General features: G+C 42.0%; 1 protein-coding gene across 6 annotated transcripts in view; it reads right to left on the reverse strand.

Annotated features, from left to right (window-relative positions):
- EXOC6 (exocyst complex component 6) overlaps positions 1-20,977 on the reverse strand; it is a 254,284-nt gene that overhangs the window by 126,912 nt on the left and 106,395 nt on the right. For all 6 annotated transcript variants that reach the window (XM_033941888.1, XM_033941883.1, XM_033941884.1 and 3 more), the window contains 7 exons: positions 17,450-17,533; positions 17,294-17,340; positions 17,043-17,163; positions 8,715-8,786; positions 7,102-7,199; positions 3,304-3,409; positions 357-466 (listed from right to left, as the gene is read on the reverse strand). In XM_033941888.1, coding sequence (XP_033797779.1) covers positions 357-466; positions 3,304-3,409; positions 7,102-7,199; positions 8,715-8,786; positions 17,043-17,163; positions 17,294-17,340; positions 17,450-17,533 — 638 coding nt within the window. The remainder of the gene's footprint in view (positions 1-356; positions 467-3,303; positions 3,410-7,101; positions 7,200-8,714; positions 8,787-17,042; positions 17,164-17,293; positions 17,341-17,449; positions 17,534-20,977) is intronic.

Raw genomic sequence — 20,977 nt, forward strand, 5'->3', positions numbered from 1 at the left:
ATGTACCAGGCATGCTCCTCCCCCTTAACATCCCAATGCTCAACCCTAACAGTGTGCCTATAATTTGCATACCATTAGCATTGGGCATTGAGAAATTATTCTGCTACGCTGTTCTGGGTAGATATGAGGCTTGGAGGGGACCAAGGTCCTGTCACATCAGATTCAAAAAGGAAAACAGCTTTCCTATCCAGAACCAGATAACAGCAGCCACAGATATTATTGCAGTAGACTGCTTCCTCTGGCACACCAATGCTTCAAGTATTTTTTGGCACTATGTCATAAAACATTGCTGAATCCTAGTCAATGGAAAACAACAGATTCTAACTATGCATATAAATGTTACTGGTCATACTTACCTACGATGAAGAGACTCCGAGAACTTAAGGCTTGCATAAATAAATTCTTTGACCTGCATGTATATCTGAGGCACTGACTGAGACATCGGCAGTTTCTTTGGAAAGGTTTGCTATTGTAATAAAGAAAGTAACACTCAACTTAAATTTAAAATTTCAATCATGTAGCTTGATGTAGTTTACTAACATAAATAAAGATTGTAAAATTTAACAATGGGTATAAAACACCCTAGTAAAATGCAAATATTTGCAGAACTCTATATTTGAAGAAAACAAATATTGATCAAATGCATAGAAATTCAGCCAATTTGTTAAACAAGATAAGTCTTGCATGGAGCTTTGAACAAGCCACCGGTGGTGAGCCTTTGCCTTAAGTCCCATGCCTTAGGCCCCTCCCCTCATCACCTATTCCAGTGACACTAGCAAGAAATGGAAGCCAAGAATAATATTCAGAGTTATTCATGTTAAATATTCATGTTAAATTTGATGTTAAATATTCATGTTAAATTTGAAGACCACCATCTGAAGGGATGAGTATTTCCATAGTCATTAACTTGTTCTGACAGTCCTTAACACCCAACTCTTCCAACAGTCATTAACTCTCATTCATAATAGCCAAACCCTCAGAGCTGGCTATTGTTCACCACTGTGAACAGCACGTCGTGTAGATAAACTTCTGAAACCATGGAATAGTGCGGCAACTGTGGCAGATCATGCCCAGGGGCTTTTTTTCACCTTGTATTTAAAATCAAGATGTTTAGAGGCAGTGGAAACTGATAGAGGTTTCTGCCAGTTGGAGAGCTGAAAATTTTGAAGGATTTGATGCACTGGAAGTGCAATCTGTTCTTTAGAAAGTTTTTGAGAAGATTGGAGAATAGCCTAGAAGTCTTTTTTGTCAGCAAGCATAGAACCCTGATTAAGACTGAGAAGCGTGGAAATCTTTTGAAGGAATTTGGAATATGAATAAGGCCCTGCTTCCTCTGTCTGGAAAGGTGGCTGATCAGCAATTGGCAGATCCTGAAGGAATCTGAAGGAATAAACTAATCAGGTTCAGACCATGCTCCTGGTAAGGTTGGAGGATGGAGAGGGGAAGTACAGGTAGATGTAGAGGGACCCCAGTCTGGATCTTGGAGAGGCTCTGTAATAGATCCTGATGGAGAACATAAGAACATAATCTATCTAATGTACCTGGGGCAATGGGGGGATTAAATGACTTACCCAGGGTCACAAGGAGCAGCGTGGGTTTGAACCCACAACCTCAGGGTGCTGAGGCTGTAGCTTTAACCACTGTGCCACACTGTACCACAGTTTTAGCTTGGGCCTTGAGAGGAGCCTCTGAGGAAAGAGAGGGGGCTGTTTTAGAAAAATGAGAAGAGGTACCTGGATCCTTTTGATGCCTCTGGCCTGAGGAGGGAAAGAACTGTGAGGCTGAAGCTTGGCCAGCAAGAGCCTTTCCTGTTGGGTGGGAGAGCGGGAGCCAGAAGGCCTTGAGCATGTGTAGATGCTCAAGGCCCAGCCCAGCGGCAAGAGGCAGGATCTGCAGGCATGGGTGCCGGCACGTCCTGTGGGTTGGTGCTGCATGCCGGTGCCAGATCGGGGTAAGAGTTTGGGTTTGGGCGGGTGATGCCAGTTCTCGGGGGGGGGGGGGGCAATGCTGGGTTTATTTTTTGGGGGGCATTCGCAGGCAATGCCGGTTCGTGGGGGTGGAAGCACAACAGTGGCCTCAGGGGTGTGGGGGTCTTTTGGGGATGTGGTGAGGTGGAAGCGAGCAGCGCTGCTGGCTGGGGGGAAACGAATCAAGGAAGTTTCCCTTACTTCCTATGGGGAAACTCACTTTGATATGCGAGCACTTTGGTTTACGAGCATGGTTCTGGAACGAATTATGCTCGCAAACAAAAGGTACCACTGTACTAAAAATAAATAAATACAGAATACTTTAAGTTACATATATCCTTGTTGCATTTAGGTGCCCACAGTTATGCCAGGCACACCAATGCCAAATTAGGTTGGTATTCTATGATAATAACATAAGAACACAAGAATTACCATACTGGGACAGAACGAAGGTCCATCAAGTCCAGTATCCTGTTTCCAATAGTGGCCAACCCAGGTACAAGTACCTAGCTAGATCCCAAATTTTATGCTGCTTATCCTAGGAATCAGCAGTAGATTTCCACAAGTCATCTCAATAATGGCCTATGGACTTCTATTTTAGGAAATTATCCAAACCTTTTTAAACCCCCTTTAAGCTAACTGATTTCACCACATTCTCCGACAACGAATTCCAGAGTTTAATTGCACATGTAAAGAAATATGTCTCCAGTTTGTTTTTAAATCTACTACTTAGTAGCTTCATCGCATGCCCCCTAGTCCTAGTATTTTTAGAAAGAGTGAACAAGTGATTTACATTTACCCTTTCCACACCATTATAGAATTGCCTCCTATACATGCATACCTTCTGGTCCTGCCCAGCACATGCCCTTTCTTTGCCCCAAATATCTTTATAGAATTTTCCTCAAAGTTTAAAAAAAACCAAAAAAAAACAACCCAGGAAAAGTGAGAAAACAGTAGACCCATTAGTTTAAACACAGTAATTCTGTGGGACAGCACAATTGCTAATATGACAAAAAAAAAAATACTGCACACAAATACTGCTAAGAGCAATAGTCATCCATTTAGATAACTGCTTTTTTTTTTTTGAACTGTGGACAAAAGATATGGAGCATTTTGCTATGTACTACATGAAAGACCTTGAAAGCTACCAAAATTCAGATTCAAGTGTTTATTGCTCACATTTCCATGGGTATTTTCACATGCTGAATTACCCATGAAAAAGTGGCTCCCTTCATTAATCACACTTGTCATTCAGTTATGCACCATTACCATCTTGTCTAATTCCAATAGTTTTTAAGTAAGCTTTTTTTTTTCAAAATGGACTAGCTCTTCTTACCTTATCAAGTTCTGAATCTTGAAAGGGAAACTTGCTAATTACAGTTCTGAGCTCTTCTTCGTTTGCTATGGGAATTGGACTGTAGTTATCTGCTTCAAATATTTCCCTATTCAACAGCAGCAACAAAAGTAAGGAAAGAAATAATCAATACATCAAATTAGTCTTAAAATAAGCACAACACATATAAAAACATACTGTTTAGCAAAACAGTATAGCATTTATAATTTATGTTGGCTGCATCCATAAAATGGATCCACTATGTATGATAATCGATTTATATAACAAAGTTTTTTGGCGCTGATTCTATAAAGTCCGCCTAAAGTTAGGCGCTGCTATCAGCACCAATTCCATAAAACGTAGGTGCCCATTATAGAATCGTGCTTAGGCGGTGCTCAGCATCTCAACATTTAGGCATCCCTAGACAGACCATGTTCTGCAAGGCTACCTCAGGAAATCCAACATCAAAAATCTTACAAATATGGTCTCTACAACAAAAATAATGATTAGTATACTTTCACACATATCTGCACGTCACATAATCAAACTTCATTAGCCTTACGGCAGTATGATAGCAAGTACCTACTCCTTACTCTCTTTGACTTATTCTATTCAGCAGTAACCATCAAAACACAGAGATTGAGTGGTGGGTGTACCTTCATTGAATAGCATTTGGATTGGATGAGTGTTTAAATTCCACATTTGATCATTGATGCTAGAAAGCATGTGATGTCAATTATCAATGTTATAAAGTCACTGCGTCTTTTGGTGGTTACTGTGAATAGAATAAATCAAAGGAGTAGGTATTCGCCTTCGTACTGCCTTAAGGATAATGAAGTTTTATGTGAACTCTGTAACTCATTCTGTACTATATGATTCTGAAACTGTCATTCGATATACTAATCTTTATTATGTATGTAATGCTATAAACTGTTTAGAGCTCCTCTGGGAGGACAGGTTATGAAACTAAATAAATAAATACCGTGTTTTCCTGAAAATAAGCCCTAGCATGATTTTTAAAGGTGCTCCTAATATAAGCTCTACCCCAAAAATAAGCCCTAGTTAAGATCGACAGCATCAGTGACGTGGCAGAGGGAAAGGCTTAGTGGGGAAGGCTGAAACCAGCCCATTTAGAGAGCTGCTGCCATCACTGTTTTTGGAGGCCTCAGAGCGGAGGTATGTCGGTCTCACAGTGTGAGGGTTGGCGTGGTTCTACTGCACAGGGGAATGGGAGGGAGGGATATAAAGATGCTGCACAAGGGGAATGGTGAGAGGCTTGGTGGAGTTCTGCTGCACAGGGGGATGGGAGGGAGGGATAGAAAGATGCTACACAAGAGGATGGGTGAGAGAGAAGGAAAGATGCTGCACATGGGGGAGGGGAGAGAAAGGAAAGTGAAAGAATTGGGGTGGAGGAGAAGAAGAAGGTAGAGATGATTGTTTTACATGAAAAAAATAAGACATCCCAAAAATAAGCCCTAGTGCTTTTTTGGACCCAAAATTAATATAAGACACTGTCTTATTTTGGGGGAAACACGGTAGTGTATTTAAAACAAAACCAAAGAGAATATTTCTTCACTCAATGTGTAATTAAACTCTGGAATTCGTTGCCAGAGAATGTAGTGAAATCAGTTAGCTTAGCAGGGTTTAAAAAAGATTTGGATAATTTCCTACAACAAAAGTCCACAAGCCATTATTGAGATGGCTTGGGGGAATTCACTGCTTATTCCTGGGATAAGCAACATAGAATCTATTTTACTCCTTGGAATCTTGTCAGGTACTTGTGACCTGGATTGGCAACTGTTGGAAACAGAATACTGGACTTGATGGACCTTCAGTCTGTCCCAGTATGGCAAGTCTTATGTTCTTTATGTTCTCTAAAGTAGTGATTTCAAACCTTTCTCAAGAGATTCCCAACTAGTTGGGTTTTCAGTGGAATATGCATGAAACAGATTTGTACACAGTGCCTCCATTACGTACAAATCTCTCATATACATAGTCTTTGTAGATATTTTGAAAGCCTGCTTAGCTGGAGGTTGTTCTGCAATGGGTTTGGCAACTACAAGAAGATGCTGAAAAGTTCTCAGCCCAACCAAGACAGGAATGAAGTGGATCCATGAAACTTACAAGTTATTCCATATATTCACCCCCAAGTTCAACACACTTGGCACATCGTGTCTGAAGTTTCTGTAACTCTTCCAAAAAATATTCTGATGTCTGGTCACTGAAATACTGCTCCGCTGTTGCAATCACCTCCAAATCACTCAAGAGTTTCAAACTCTTTTTATGATTTGAAAACAGAAAATAGTTAGATGGAGCAAGATCTGGTGAGTAGGGTGGACGATCTATGCACTGAAATCCTAACTGCGTCAAAACATCCATAGTTTTGCCAGCCTTGTGAGCAGGTGCACTATCTTGCAAAAAAAAAAAAAAAAAGAACTAATTTCTGAAACTTCACTCTCCTTTTTTCTTTCAGTGCCTCCTTTTATCAGCACAGCAAGTTACAGTAGTGTTCTGCATTGACTGTTTGGCCTTTTGGAAGATAAGTCTATCATTACAATACCTTCCTGATCCCAAAACACTGTGGCCATGAGCTTTCCTGCCAACTTTAGGGTCTTGAATTTCCTTGGCCTTGGAGAACCTGAGTGCTGCCATTGCATGGACTGTTGTTTTGTCTCAGGATCATAGTGATATAACCATGTTTCATCAACAGTAACTAGTCACTCCAAAAGGTTGGCACCAGCTCACTGAAAATGTTGCAAAATAAACTTGGAAGTATTCACTCAACATCACTTCTCAACAGCATTCAAACATTTGGGCACTCACTTGGCTGACAGCTTCTGTATACCCAGCTGCTCATGGATTACACAACACGTTCCCTGGGTATCTGTAGTGTCTCAGTAATTGTTTTAGCCAATATTTGCCGGTCTGCCAAAATCAAGTCATGGACATGGTCAACAATTTTAAAAGTTGACAGTTTGAGGCCTCTCAGACTTTGCATCTCAAAATCTCCATTCTGAAAGTTTGCACACCATTTCTTTACTGTGGAGTATAATGGGCATTTGTCTCTGTTTGCATCATACATTCATGGATTTCCCTTCGTTTTCTTCTACAGCAATAGGAACTTCATGATGGTTCAGAGTTCCACACTTAAAAATGCCACACTTTTGTTGACATGGTTCAATCAATAATCTGAAACAATGTCCAAAAATATAGTGGCAAAATAATGCTCAGAAGTTGGTTGGGCTGAGAACTTTTCAGCATACCTAAATTGCAAATATGTGCTGCAAAAGAGCACAAAGAATCTAACTGCAAAAAAACCCCCAAAAAACAAAAAGCATAAAACTCATTAATGTACCATTTTGGGGGAAAAAAAAAAAAAAATCACAAAATTTGTTCAGTCTGGTAGTAAAAGTTTCACCCAAAGTCCACTACATTCATATAGTGAGTTTCTTTGATGCAAAAACAATATAAACTAATTCATTTATCAACATTTTAAAATGCACGCACAAAAATGATTTGTTGCCTGCTTTCATAAACAGGTAAATTACACCTCAGCGAAGTGTAATTATAGTTTTTACTGGCTGTCCTGTAGCTCATTTTCAAGTGAAATTTTGAAAGGAGCTCATTTGCCCCTGTAGTAAATCTTCCCAGGAAATACCCTGTGGGTTAGTACGCCGGCCTCTTAGTTGAGAGAGATTTGCTTGAATTGCTATGGGCAAATAAATAGATCAATATCTTATTGTAAAGGTTCAACAACTATGCATTGGTTATCACATTTCATATCACTGATGTTTCACAAACCTGAAGAGCCCAGCCCATTTCTTAAGTAGAGTTTCATTGTACTGATCTCTGATTTCAAACAAAAGGTCAAATAGTCTATTGACAAGAAAGCCATAACCCTGAAATATAAAATTAAAAGGGAACATAAATATCAAGCAAATCAAAAGTACATAATAATATCCATGTTTCAGCATGTGAACTGAATGTTGTCTAACTTTGTCTTGAATCCCTGGAGGGTGTTTTCCCCTATAACAGCCTCCGGAAGAGCGTTCCAGCTTTCTACCACTCTCTGGGTGAAGAAGAACTTCCTTTCGTTTGTACGGAATCTATCCCCTTTCAACTTTAGAGAGTGCCCTCTCGTTCTCCCTACCTTGGAGAGGGTGAACAACCTGTCCTTATCTATTAAGTCTATCCCCTTCAGTACCTTGAATGTTTCGATTATGTCCCCTCTCAATCTACTCTGTTCAAGGGAGAAGAGGCCCATTTTCTCGAATCTTTCGCTGTACGGCAGCCCCTTCAACCCCTTAACCATCTTAGTTGCTCTTCTCTGGATCCTTTCGAGTAGTACCGTGTCCTTCTTCATGTACGGCGACCAGTGCTAGACGCAGTACTCCAGGTGAGGGCGCACCTTGGCCCAGTACAGCGGCATGATAACCTTCTCTGATCTGTTCATGATCCCCTTCTTTATCATTCCTTGCATTCTGTTTGCCCTTTTTGCCGCCGCCGCACATTGCGTGGACGGTTTCATCGACTTGTCAATCAGAACTCCCAAGTCCCTTTCCTGGCAGTCTCTCCAAGTACCGCCCCGGACATTTTTGTTACCGACATACATCACTTTACACTTATCCACATTGAACCTCATCTGCCATGTCGATGCCCATTCCTGAAGGCCTGCATCTCCCCCTGCAGACAAGATCGAGGTACTAGCGATCTTTGCACTGCTTCAGAGCTGTTTCCTCTGCCACGGTCCTGCCCCTCCTCTGACGTCAGAGGCAGGATCGCGGCAGAGGAAACAGCTCTGAAGCAGTGCAAAGATCGCTAGCACCGCGATCTTGCTTGCAGGCTGCTCCTCAAAGGTAAACGGTGCGGGGAGGCCAGGAGGGGAAGCAGGAGGCCAGGGGGGGGAACCGGACGCCAGAGGGGGAAGCCAACAGCAGCACTTCCCAACTGACCCTCCCCCTCTAAAGCAAGTGCGGCAGCAGCCGTCCAGCAAGAGCAGTGCTGCCGCTCCTGCTTTAGGGGGCGAGGGTCAGCCGAATCGGGAAGCCAATTTTTTTTTTGTTTTGAATTGATTCGAATCGATTCACCCGAAGTGAATCGGTGAACCAATTCGAATCATGACTCAGGCAGCACTAACAACCACACACTGTTCTTAATGTGGCCATGTATCATTCCTGAATCTGCTACAGGAGAAGTGTAGGAGTCTATGCCACTGGAAATACTGTTCAGTGAAATCAAATAAAGCCGCAACTGCATTCTTAAGTATGAGTCATACTTGTCAGGTGTCTGAAACTCGGGCCTGCCTTTAGTTTCTACACCTATTTATCCCTTTCTATCCTGTTCTTAAAAGGTTTCTAGTATACAACCAATGTATTTTAAATGTTATGCCACTAAAATCCCAACATAACACCAACCTGTACGGTATCAGCAAAAACAACAATCAGATTCTTCAGTTCCAGGACAAGATCAGGATCAGTGCAATATGACTGAAAAAGAAATAGTTTATTTAAGCACACTTTTAAACCACAAGTAAATCATAGGCACTTTCTATTTAAATGCAAAGCATGTCTTTATTATTTGTAATAGTATGCAGATACCTTCCTCAAGTTCAGGTTTATAGATCAGGCAGAAAACTTAAATCATCTAATTCTTTGATTTAATCAATGCAAAGTAAATATCATGAAAATGCTTTGTGAATATACTGGAGACCAGCTTATTTCTCTCAAGGACTTGAGCTGTACATCACTGATTTAGTAGGTCATGTGCTTTCCTTGTTTGATTGATTTTACTACATTAATTAAATGGTCCTTCAGCTTCGGGTTTACAGTTACCTATGATATATAAATGATGAGCTATGCAATCTTAATATTCTCTTAGCTCACAGAGATATGTATCGCAAATCCTTTCAAGAAACTAGCATAGTCGATTATCTCTACTCAAAAACAGATTGTGGGTATAGCATGAATTTACTAACACAAAAGTACAATCTTCCTCACTCTCTAATCTTGCTCACACAATTTTATGTTTAGCGCATAAGCTTGTGCCCGAAGGTTATAAGACACCTACAGCTACATGTGCAACAATCTACAAATTAGCTGTTCTGACAACTGGAGTTAATTTGCCATTATGCACACAACTACACTTAGCTGGTATTCTCTAGCCTTAGAGAACAAATTCTAAAGCATGTAATGGCAAAGGGGTTTGGACGTGGGAGGGGCATAGGCAGGTCAGGGGTTAGAGAATAAAGCAGTTATGCACATAACTAACATTTAAGGGCAGATCTTTATACCAGCTATTAACAAGGTGTAAGCTGCAGCGCCTATGCAAAGGTTCACTTATGCTAGTATTCTATAATGGCAATTATACACATAATTGCCAGTACAGAATTCTTGCTTAGTATGTAGCATCCTGACACCTAACTTGTATAGAATTTCTCTCAGTATGAGTAAACTGCTTTGATATCTGCGGAGGAAACGCAGTATATCAAATAAAGATAACCATAACCATGTGTCACTAATTAAATTTGGAAACAAGAAAAGAGGTTCAAACATAAGAATTACTGTGGTACCTTGGATTCTGAAATTAATCTGTTCCAGAACCCCGTTCGAATTCCAAAACATTCAAGTTCCAAGTCAATTTTTCCCATTGAAAATAACAGAAACTGGATTAATCCATTCCTTGGTCCCACAAATTCAGATTTTCAAAGGGCTTTGCAGGAACAATGCGCTGGGGCATAGACAGCAAGATCGGGGCCCACCTGGCAGACACAGCAAGATTGGGTCCCTCTGACAGAAAGCAAGACTGGGCCCCCTACCAGCATAGGCAGCAAGACTGGGCCCCCAATCGGCATAGGCAGCAAGACTGGGCCCCCAATCGGCATAGGCAGCAAGACTGGGCCCCCAATCGGCATAGGCAGCAAGACTGGGCCCCCAATCGGCATAGGCAGCAAGACTGGGCCCCCAATCGGCATAGGCAGCAAGATTGGGCCCCCAATCGGCATAGGCAGCAAGATTGGGCCCCCAATCGGCATAGGCAGCAAGATTGGGCCCCCAATCGGCATAGGCAGCAAGATTGGGCCCCCAATCGGCATAGGCAGCAAGATTGGGCCCCCAATCGGCATAGGCAGCAAGATTGGGCCCCCAATCGGCATAGGCAGCAAGATTGGGCCCCCAATCGGCATAGGCAGCAAGATTGGGCCCCCAATCGGCATAGGCAGCAAGATTGGGCCCCCAATCGGCATAGGCAGCAAGATTGGCAACAGCAACTGCAAGCTGTGCTCAGCCCAAAGCTTCCCTCTGACGCGAACCATCCAGGCAGAAACAGGAAGAGGAAGAGGGAGAGACGGAAACTCCATCTTAGAGTCTAAGATAAGTAATCACATGAATACCGAAGGGGATAGAGGCAGGATAGAGCGGGGACAAACTATCTCGGTCAGAGAACACTTCATGCAAACAGAAAGAATGGACCGCTATGTATGCTAATGCCCGAAGCTTGGGCAATAAAATTCTGGAACAGGAAACAGAAATGAGAAACGCCGACCTTGATGTGGTGGCGATATCAGAAACATGGTTCTCGGAGTCCCACGGATGGGATATGGTCATACCAGGATATAACTTACTCCGTCACGACAGAGAAGGTAAATCAGGAGATGGAGTAGCTCTATACATTAGAGAGGACATCAAAGTTACTAAAATCACAGACATCAAGTATATGGGAGAATCTCTCTGGGTGAACCTTGCCAGGGGCAATAACAAAAACCTGTATCTTGGCATTGTGTACAGACCACCAAGACAAAAGGACGATGTAGACAAAGAACTAATTGAAGACATTGAGACCATCACACTGCGAGGAGACACAGTGCTGTTGGGAGACTCAATATGCCTGATGTGGACTGGAACAAACTTTCCGCTACAAGCAGCGGCAGCAAGAGGCTACTAACCTCCATATGAGGAGCATGCCTTTAACAGATGGTATTAGAACCCACCAGGGATCAGGCGATCCTGGACCTGCTGCTCACCAACGGGGACTGTGTCACAGTGGGAGAAGCTTTGGCCTCCAGTGACCACAACACGGTGTGGTTCCACCTGAAGAAAGGAATCACTAGGTCAAATACATCGACTAAGGTCCTAAACTTTAAAGGAGCTAACTTTCAGTGCATGGGAGACTATGTCTACAAAGAGCTGCAAAACCCAAGCACGACGGACAGTGTGGAGGTACTATGGTCGGCAAGAAGCAACCAACAAATACATAAAAACTGTGAGCAAACAGTGCAGAAAAAACAGACCACAGTGGTTCTCTGCAGAGATCTCAGAACTAGTAAAGCAAAAGAAAAAAGCATTCGTAACATACAAACAATCACAACGACCGGAAACTAAAGAAAACTATCTGACGAAATCTAAAAATGTTAAAACGGCAGTCAGGGAGGCCAAACTCCGGATGGAAGAAAGTATAGCAAGACAGGTTAAAAAAGGGATAAATCCTTTTTTAAGTACGTTAGCGACAGGAAAAAAACACACCAGCGGTATTGTGCGCTTAAAGAAACCTGACGATAACTTCGTAGACTCGGACACAGACAAAGCAGAACTACTCAATAACTACTTCTGCTCGGTCTTCACTTGCGAAGCGCTAGGATCTGGACCTCAGCTACAAACAAAGGTGTGCTCGGAGGACCCATTCCAGGACCTTGAATTTACCACGAGCAATGTCTACCACGAGCTATCAAAGCTAAAAGTAAACAAAGCTATGGGCCTGGATAATCTACACCCCAGAATACTTCGGGAATTGAGAGATGTCCTGGCAGAACCATTAGCTGAGCTTTTCAATCTTTCCCTACACAAGGGAAAATTCCCCTTGGACTGGAAAACTGCCAACGTTATTCTGCTCCACAAAAAGGGATGCAGGGCAGAGGCTGAAAATTACAGACCAGTGAGTCTCACATCAATAATGTGTAAACTCATGGAAACATTGATAAAAACAGATTGGACACGATTCTGGATGATGAAATATTAAGGGATCCACACCAGCATGGCTTTACGAAGGGAAGGTCTTGTCAATCCAATCTGATAAGCTTCTTTGACTGGGTAACAAAAAAACTGGATGGAGGACTAGGAGAAACACTGACTGCATGGGTGGAAGACTGGCTTAGCGGCAGACTTCAAAGGGTGATGGTAAACGGTATTCCCTCAAAAACATCGGAAGTGACCAATGGAGTACCGCAGGGCTCAGTCTTGGGCCCAATACTATTTAATATCTTTGTAAGGGATCTGCCTCAGGGACTTCGTGGCAAAATTACATTATTTGCCGATGACGCTAAACTATGCAACGTTGTGGGCAGTGCAGCAGAATCTGACAGCGCAACTATGTCCGACACTATGGAACAGGACCTGCTTTTACTGGAACAATGGTCCAGAACTTGGCAACTGAATTTTAATGCCAAAAAATGTAAGGTGATGCACCTTGGTAGCGGAAATCCATGCAGAACATACACCCTGAATGGTGAAAACTTAACAAGAACTGTAGCAGAACGGGACTTGAGAGTAATCATCTGGGAAGACATGAAAGCTGCCAATCAGGTGGAGAAAGCTTCAGCAAAGGCTAGACAAATGCCTAAAGTTATACTACCATTATACAGATCCATGGTGAGACCTCACCTGGAGTACTGTGTTCAGTTTTGGAGGCCACATTATCTAAAGGACGTGAAGAGAATGGAGTCGATTCAGCGAATGGCCACTAGGATGGTCTCAGGACTTAAAGATCTCCCATATGAAGAACGTCTGAGCAGGCTGCGCTTATATTCTCTCGAAGAGCGTAGAGAAAGGAGGGACATGATAGAAACATTCAAATACATCAAAGGCTGCATTGAGGTGGAAGAAGAAATCTTTTTTCTTACCGGTCCCACGGCGACAAGAGGACATCCGCTAAAGCTCAGAGGGGGAAGATTTCATGGGGACACCAGGAAATACTTCTTCAACGAAAGGGTAATTGATCAATGGAATGGTCTTCCATGTCAGGTAGTCGAGGCCAGCAACATGCTCAACTTCAAGGGACGATGGGTCAGACAGGTGGGGTCGCTCCAGAGGAATGCTTAATAGATGAGAGGGAGAGAGGGTTCTTGGGTGGGCCGACTTTTTGGGCCATCGGCCCTTTTCTGCCGTCATACTCTATGTTTCTAAGAGGGGAAGCTTTGGGCGGAGCAACGCTTGCAGTTCCCGTACGTTCAGATTCCAAAGCAATGTTCGGATTCCGGAACAAAATTTAATTTAAAAAAAAAAAAGTTTGGATTCCAAATTGTTCGAGTTCTGGGGCGTTCGGATTCCGAGGTACCATTGTAACTGATTCCACAAATTGCCATCAAATCAGACATGGGTATAATATCCATAGGCATAAAGAGAATTCCAGCTAAGATTTTAGATAGCTATATAGCCTTCAAACTGAAAGTATATTAACTAGAAATAGATTTTACTACCAACTGCCAAAACAATTGGAGGGGCATAATTTAAAAAAAAAGTCTAAGGGCTAGATTCACTAAGCCCACCAATTGTGTTTGCGATCATATACCGACCCGATTTAATAACCTGTGCCAATCATTATCCGATCCAATCCGCGCATGCAAATGAGGGGGAACGGCATGCAAAGTAGGAAGGACGCGATTCACAAAACAATTTCAAGAACCCCGACTGGGCTGCCTGATCAAAAAACAAGCGATTGCTAAGGACCAGTCGCTTGTGCAAAAACCATGCTCTCTGCCCCTCCTGCTCTTTGCCCTGACTCCATGGTTTTAACCCACGGTGCAGCACAGACCATCTACAGGCTAAGAAGATGGTCTGTGTATGCTCAAGGATCAATCTCCAGCCTCCGATTGCCCTAATTTGCATCACCCCCTTTTGTGAATCAGTCGGCCTACTTCGGATTGACCACAGATTAGGCAGATTAGTGAATCTAAGCCTAAGTCCTTTTTGGGCCTAAGGTGCTAGGTGTCCAAAGTGGACAGCAGGGAAATGTCCATTCTCAAAATAAACATCCAAAATGTGTGTTTTTTTCGAAAATGGCCTATCTGTATGTTCAGGCATTTAATCGCACAGACTGCCACTACGTCTATCTTTAAGTCCTATTCATAACCCAAAATTTTCCCATCCCAAATGCCCAAAACAAGACCTTTTAGGCATGGGAGGGAGCAATCCTAAAAACACGATTCTTTAACCAGCATCTGTCATAAGCACCAATTAAAGAGAATCATGGAACTGTCCCTCTCCCCTCCCCCCCCCCGACAATAATCGCAGCAGGAGGGATGCCCAGTTGCCTAGTCCCTCCTGCCTGAATCTGCCATGACACCCCCCCCTGTAAACATCACGGCAGAAGGGATGCCCAATCCTTCCTGCCTGGACTGCCGCAACCCCCCCCCCCAAAAGTGTGCCTTCAGGAGGGATGCCCAGTCCCTCCTACTAGAACCTGCCATGACCTCCCACAACCTTCTCTGGTAGGCGGAAGCCCAGTCCCTCCTGCCAGACACCCCTGAACCCCCCTCCCCCGCCAAGATGATAGGCCGCTACCCTCCCCGGGAGGTCCTAAGGGACTTGGCCAATTGGAATCTTAGGCCACTCCCAGCGCATCCCAGAATGCACTGGGAGTCAGTTCTAAGATTCTGATTAGGGCTTTTGGTCCTTTCCCGATGCATCCCAAAATGCACTGGGAAGGGGAAGACCTGCCTTTTTCGAGAAGGTGGCATTCTGTTGAAGGCGGAAGGGTCCCTTTGGCTGGCCAACTACAAAAGGTGGGGGGGGGAACCAGCTTGCCTAGGGGGTTACGGCTGGGCTGGGGGTGGATCTGGCAGCTTATCTTGGTGGGGGATGTGGGGGTTGTCCGGCAGGAGGGACTGGGCATTCCTCCTGCCAGCGATGCTTGTGGGAGGTTTGGGGTGTCTGGAAGGAGGGACTGGGCCTCCCTCCTGCCAGCAAACTTTTAGGGGGGTTACAGCAGTTCAGGTAGGAGTGATTGGGCATCCTTCCTGCCAGCAATTGTTGCCGGTGGGGGGGGGGGGGGGGAACGCTGAACCAATCATGGCAGCCACAATCAGTTCAGTGGCCAATCCGAAATTTATACCTGTTTTTTTTTTTTTTAACTTGGTCTAAATCAAAACATACAAGTTCCGTTCAGGTAACCTTGTCAAACTTTCGATTATCGCTGCTAGATGACTAAGTTTGATTGGCCCATATCCCACCCTACCCACTCCTCTAAAAACGCTCCTTTTTGCTCTGGGCGCACAAAGGTAGTCAAAAGGCCTAAGCTTGCCTCTAGATATGTCTAAAACCCTGTTTGATTATCGGCACTTGGACAACCTGTCTTTTTGATCATCCAAGTGCCAATTTAGGTAGGTTTTTAGATGTATTTTCTTTCCGATTATGAGCCCCTTGTTCTACAATAAAACAAAGAAATTTCAGAGTACCTAATTAACCCTCCATTTTACAAACCCATGCAAAACGTTTTAGCGCCGGCCAGTGCACTGAATTCTCTGAGCTGCTCCAGTATACAGTAAGTAGTAAAAATAAAATTACTTTGCTCGGGATGGGGTAGTGGAGATTGTGGTGGTAGGGGGTGGGGTTATTACTGTATTTCTATAAAGCCAAAAAATTTTTGGAAGTCTTTTCATTTGGTATTGTTGGTTTTGGTTATTCTCAGGGGTTTCTTAGGTTGCTGTATTATCACTTGTATGCTTATTTGGTGGCTCTTATCTGTTCATTTTTTATGACTTTTTGTATTACCCCTGCGTTTCAATAAAAACTTCTGCAATTCAAAAAAAAAAATTTGCTTAAAAATAGGGAAAAAAAATGATATGGTAACTGATGTTTTTTTCAATAAGTACATATTTTCAGGATTAGCTGAGTCCCTTCATGAGACAATCATTTAACAGTCCCTAAAGCTTGAATCTTTCAATATTTATTGGTTTTTTTTCTCTATCCAAGTAACTTCTTAATTTTGTTTAAAATCATATAACCACCGATTGCATTTTTCAGTTTTTGGCTGAAATAATCAGCTAACATTCATTTTGAAATACACAAAAAAGGACTACAAAGTTTACATATAAAAGAGTTAGGTCTGCTAGCAAAACCCTGTTTCCTCTTTTGTTTTCCAGTAATATGTGGGTATTGTTAGAATTTCTTAATTTAGTTCAGAAATCAGCAGAATTATTAGCCTGTGTCTGCTTATATATATATATAAGCAGACACAGGCTAATAATTCTGCTGATTTCTGAACTAAATTAAGAAATTCTAACAATACCCACATATTACTGGAAAACAAAAGAGGAAACAGGGTTTTGCTAGTACAGTTTATTTTGGAAATAGGGTATTTGGAATGATAATCAGGAATTATTTCCTGCTGCTGCTTTCAGTGTTGTATTCAATCTGATCTAATGAAGAGGTCAGTTGAGACTAACGAGAATAGACTGCAATAATAACAGCAGATTAACTCTGCATATTCTAAAGTGTTGGACTAAAACCATGTTTGGAGACTCCAGTCAGTTGTAAATCAGCGGAGGATTATGCAAATAGCACATGACTGTGGCTCACAGCCTGATTCTGCTGAGAAAAAACAACAGCTTGGCAGGCCTACTCCAAATCTGACCAATTTCTAATTACAAAAAAAAAAAAAAAAAAGCAGAGATGTAATTTTTTTTCTCTAGCATTATCTTACTTTTAAACACACAAAAGCTCTTTTTATATATAATTTGAATTAAAAACACATACCGAATGTGTTCGAAGAACAGCAATGATTTTGGCAAGTGCCATATTCCAGAGTTCATCAGTGAAGGTCCTTGTCACCAAACCCTGAGTAACATGTAAAATGTGATCTTCCACTACAAAAAATCTAAGACAAAATATAGTGAAACACATATAAAAAGCATGTAACAATATAATCCAGTACTAAAGCTACTGAATAGGAATATAAAAATAGGAAATAATTTCAGCATAGAATTCTCATATTGCCATACACTTACCCTACAATTTGACTGAAATACTTCCTGTAGCCTTCAACTGTTTCATGCTTCCAATGAAGAAAAAAAGACAGATGAGACCCACAATATTCTATAAATGCCATTTGAGTATATATATATTATTTTTTTCAATTAAAAATAATAAAAGTTGAAATTTACCATGTTTGATTGAGGTTGCAAGACTAGTCTTGCCTGTTTCCTTCTCTGTTTTCTATAATAGTTTTCAAATGTTTCTTTATCGCCCTAAAATATAAGAAACAAAACTAGTGGTACTTTACAAAAAAAATAGATTTCTTTGTTTATTATTAGCTTATCTTTTGTATTATTCCAGATCTAAATACTGCATAATAACTGACATACTTCACTGATAAATGTAATCACAAAGGTAAAAATATTTTCCCAGCAGACACACAAAAAGGTCCATTTTCCATATAACAGCAAGACCAGAATTGATACATCCAGGTCAGGATGTACTCAATTCCAGCAGTATTTTACAAAATCATCTGTTTAATGTGGAGCATTTTGTAAAATACATATACGGATGTGCAAGGAGCACATAAGTATTTTGCCTCTGCATAAAATAAGAACAATTCCTAACTCCCACTCACCAAAAAATTATCTGCATATGTCCATCATAAAAACATAAGAATTGCCATACTGGGCCAGATCAAAGGTCCATCAAGCCCAGTGGCCAACCCAGGTCCCAAGTACCTAGCTAGATTCCCCAAAATTACAAGAAACCCCCCTCCCCCCCCCCCCCCCCCCGTCTGTCCAAGAGCCATTTTACAGAGGTGCATATCTGTAACTCACTTCAGCTTCTCCCCTCTTCCTTCCGGTACCTTGAAAAAATTAATGGCACAGACTCAGCAGCTTCCGTGTGGAGGCAGCAATTTTGCAACTTCCATATGTAAGTGGCACTGCTTTCACATGAAGCTGTCCCATTTTACAAAACTTTACATGTCATCAATTGAGGGAGGAAGTTATTAACATGCATTAAAGGGAATAAGGGACATTATCTTCCTAATGCAAGTTAAATAGCAAAACTGTGCCTTATTTTATTGGAATGAAAATTAGTTTGGGTACTATGGGCTATATATTAATGAGACACAAAGGCCCTGATTCTATAAATAGCACCTACCAGCTTCTAAATAAACAGCGCCTAAACTTGATTGACATGTGGTAGGTACCATTTCCCTAGGCCCCTACTGATTTAGGTGCTTTACGGAATCAAGTTCAAAGTACACAATTGCATGAAATGCACACCAGTATTATGTAAATCAAAATGCAGTTTACATTGAACTTCACTAGAAGTGTTAATCAAAGAAAAAATGTCAACTCAAAGCTGGCATTATTTTTCTTCTCCAGTAGCATAAGGTCACTAACATCCTTCTTAAAGGATCAGAACTATAAAACATCCCTACTTCTTCCTCCAAGTAAAGTTCCCCACATAAAGTACCCTGAATTCAAGCATTATCCCCCACCCTGTTTGGCCCTGTTCAGACCCCTCAATAAAGACCTTCCACTCCCCATATGCCCCCCAGATCAACTGCAAGCAGTTGGTAGTGGTCTAGGGATATGCAGCAGGAACAATCTCCGGTTGCTCCGCCTGCTGGTACCGATTTCAAAATGACATCCACAACCCCAGTGAGTCTATGAAAGGCAACTTGATCCCCTACATGTCATTGGTACCATTTTAAACCCAGTGTTAGCAGAGGCAGCAGCAACAATGATTCTTTCCTGCTTAATACTACTAGACCAACATGGATTACTTGAGGTAGGCCAGGGAAGGACTTGAATGAGGGCACTTAATGTGTTTTTACAGAGACAATGAAACATAGAAATTGACGGCAGATAAGGGCCATGGCCCATCCAGTCTGCCCATCCTAATGACCCTCCCCTGCCTTTACCCTGCGAATAGATCTTATGTGTCAATCCCATTTGGCCTTAAAATCAGGCACGCTGCTGGCCTAGGAAAGAGGGAACCTGCTCCACTCTTCTATTTACCATATTCTTCTCTTTAAGAAAGCCTCACTAGGAGCAAAGGGCCATATGTTAGTGGCCTGATACTTCTGGTGAGCAGAATCACAGCTTGTGAGTTGATCACAAGTTGTCTTATTCCTTTACTGATTGTCCCTAATCTGCAATATTATATTAGTGCAGGTTAATGACTACTCCACTAAACGAAGCTGCAATAAAATATAGCTTAGTAACTTCCCCCCTAAGTAGTAAAGCTGTAATTTTTATTTTAGCCCCTTGCATAATAACCTCTTATAAATCCCTGGCTGAAATGAGGACCCTTTTTAAAATCTGAGTGAGTGCTTCTGAGCTAGTGTAAAACCAGATGGGGAAATTTTTTCCCATAAAAGTGTATTTCTTTTGCAAAATGTGGAATAGACGTATACATTTTTGTCCCACTCAAACCCACACCCCCTTGAAATCTCTGTGGCATGAGTCTCCATGGGTAAATAGCAGTTTTATGAAAATGTCATTTACACAACACGTGCATGCAATCTACTTGTGTAAATGCCACTATTTACATGTGTAGATGCTTCTAAAATAACTCCCAAAATAATCTCCAGGAACAAAAAAAATGCTAATTTGATGTTGATAATTATACTTAATTTTATAAAACTTCCTCATAGCGCTTCAATTGCATAAGGAATTTTGCCTTATTGTGCCTTAAGTACTACGAATATTACTTTGGCTCATCACTGTGCTATTTTAGTATTCAGCCACTCTCAGAAATGTGTTACTTAGCCTTATAATGTTATGGTAGAGCTTAGGCGGGCAATAAGACAGGGTCATGCTCTCTATTAATGGCACCATAAGTTAAGCAGTGGTAGGCGACCTACTGCTGCCTAACTTAATTATTTTAATTGGCGTGGTAATTGATTGTGTCATTTAAAACTGATTAAAAACTTGTTTAAAAAAAAGTAGGCACTGGTAGGCATCTAAAATGTAGGCACCATTAATGCATCTACAACAGGATGCCTAATGGCGCCTTACGTATTAGTGAGCATGGTTAGGGGCAAAGCGGGACGTGATTCACTAAAGAACTTTAGACGCCTATAATGTAGGCCAGTAAAATGCAGGCCTACATTACAGACATCTAAGTTTTTTCTTAGGCTTCATTAGCCATGATTCTGTTAATGCCGCCTAAGCATGACTGACATGTGGCCAGCATTCATTTTTGTAGACACTGCCGATTTAGGCACCATTTAAATATCCAGCCCTTAGTAAACAATAGGACAGTTGGGCCAGGGACTAGGAGCCCATTTATTTTTGGGAGGGGTAAAGTAGGGGGGGTTACACATTTCTTCTCTGCTCTCCCTACCCCGGTTAAGAATCTTACCTTTGTTAGTGAGGATGTCCAAGTCCCACTCATTCTAAAGTGTTGGACTAACATCAAGTTTGGAGGCTCAAAGTCAGTTGTAAATCAGTGGAGGAAAGGAGGATTTTGCAAGTAGTACATGACTGTTGCTCACAGCCTGATTCAGCTTAAGAGATCCACTGCCTCACACCCCCCCCCCCCCTATAAACATACACACAGTGCACTGATGGTTTGCTTTCCAGCTACTGACACCAGTGTTCCTCAAATGAACTGAGCAATCCGCCAACTTCCTCACTGCTGAGGAGGGTCAGGCAGTGGATCTCTTTAAGCCAACAAGGCTTGGGTATCCCTACCAT

This window comes from Geotrypetes seraphini, chromosome 4 (genome assembly GCF_902459505.1).
Source record: "Geotrypetes seraphini chromosome 4, aGeoSer1.1, whole genome shotgun sequence".
NCBI classification, from domain to species: Eukaryota; Metazoa; Chordata; class Amphibia; order Gymnophiona; family Dermophiidae; genus Geotrypetes; species Geotrypetes seraphini.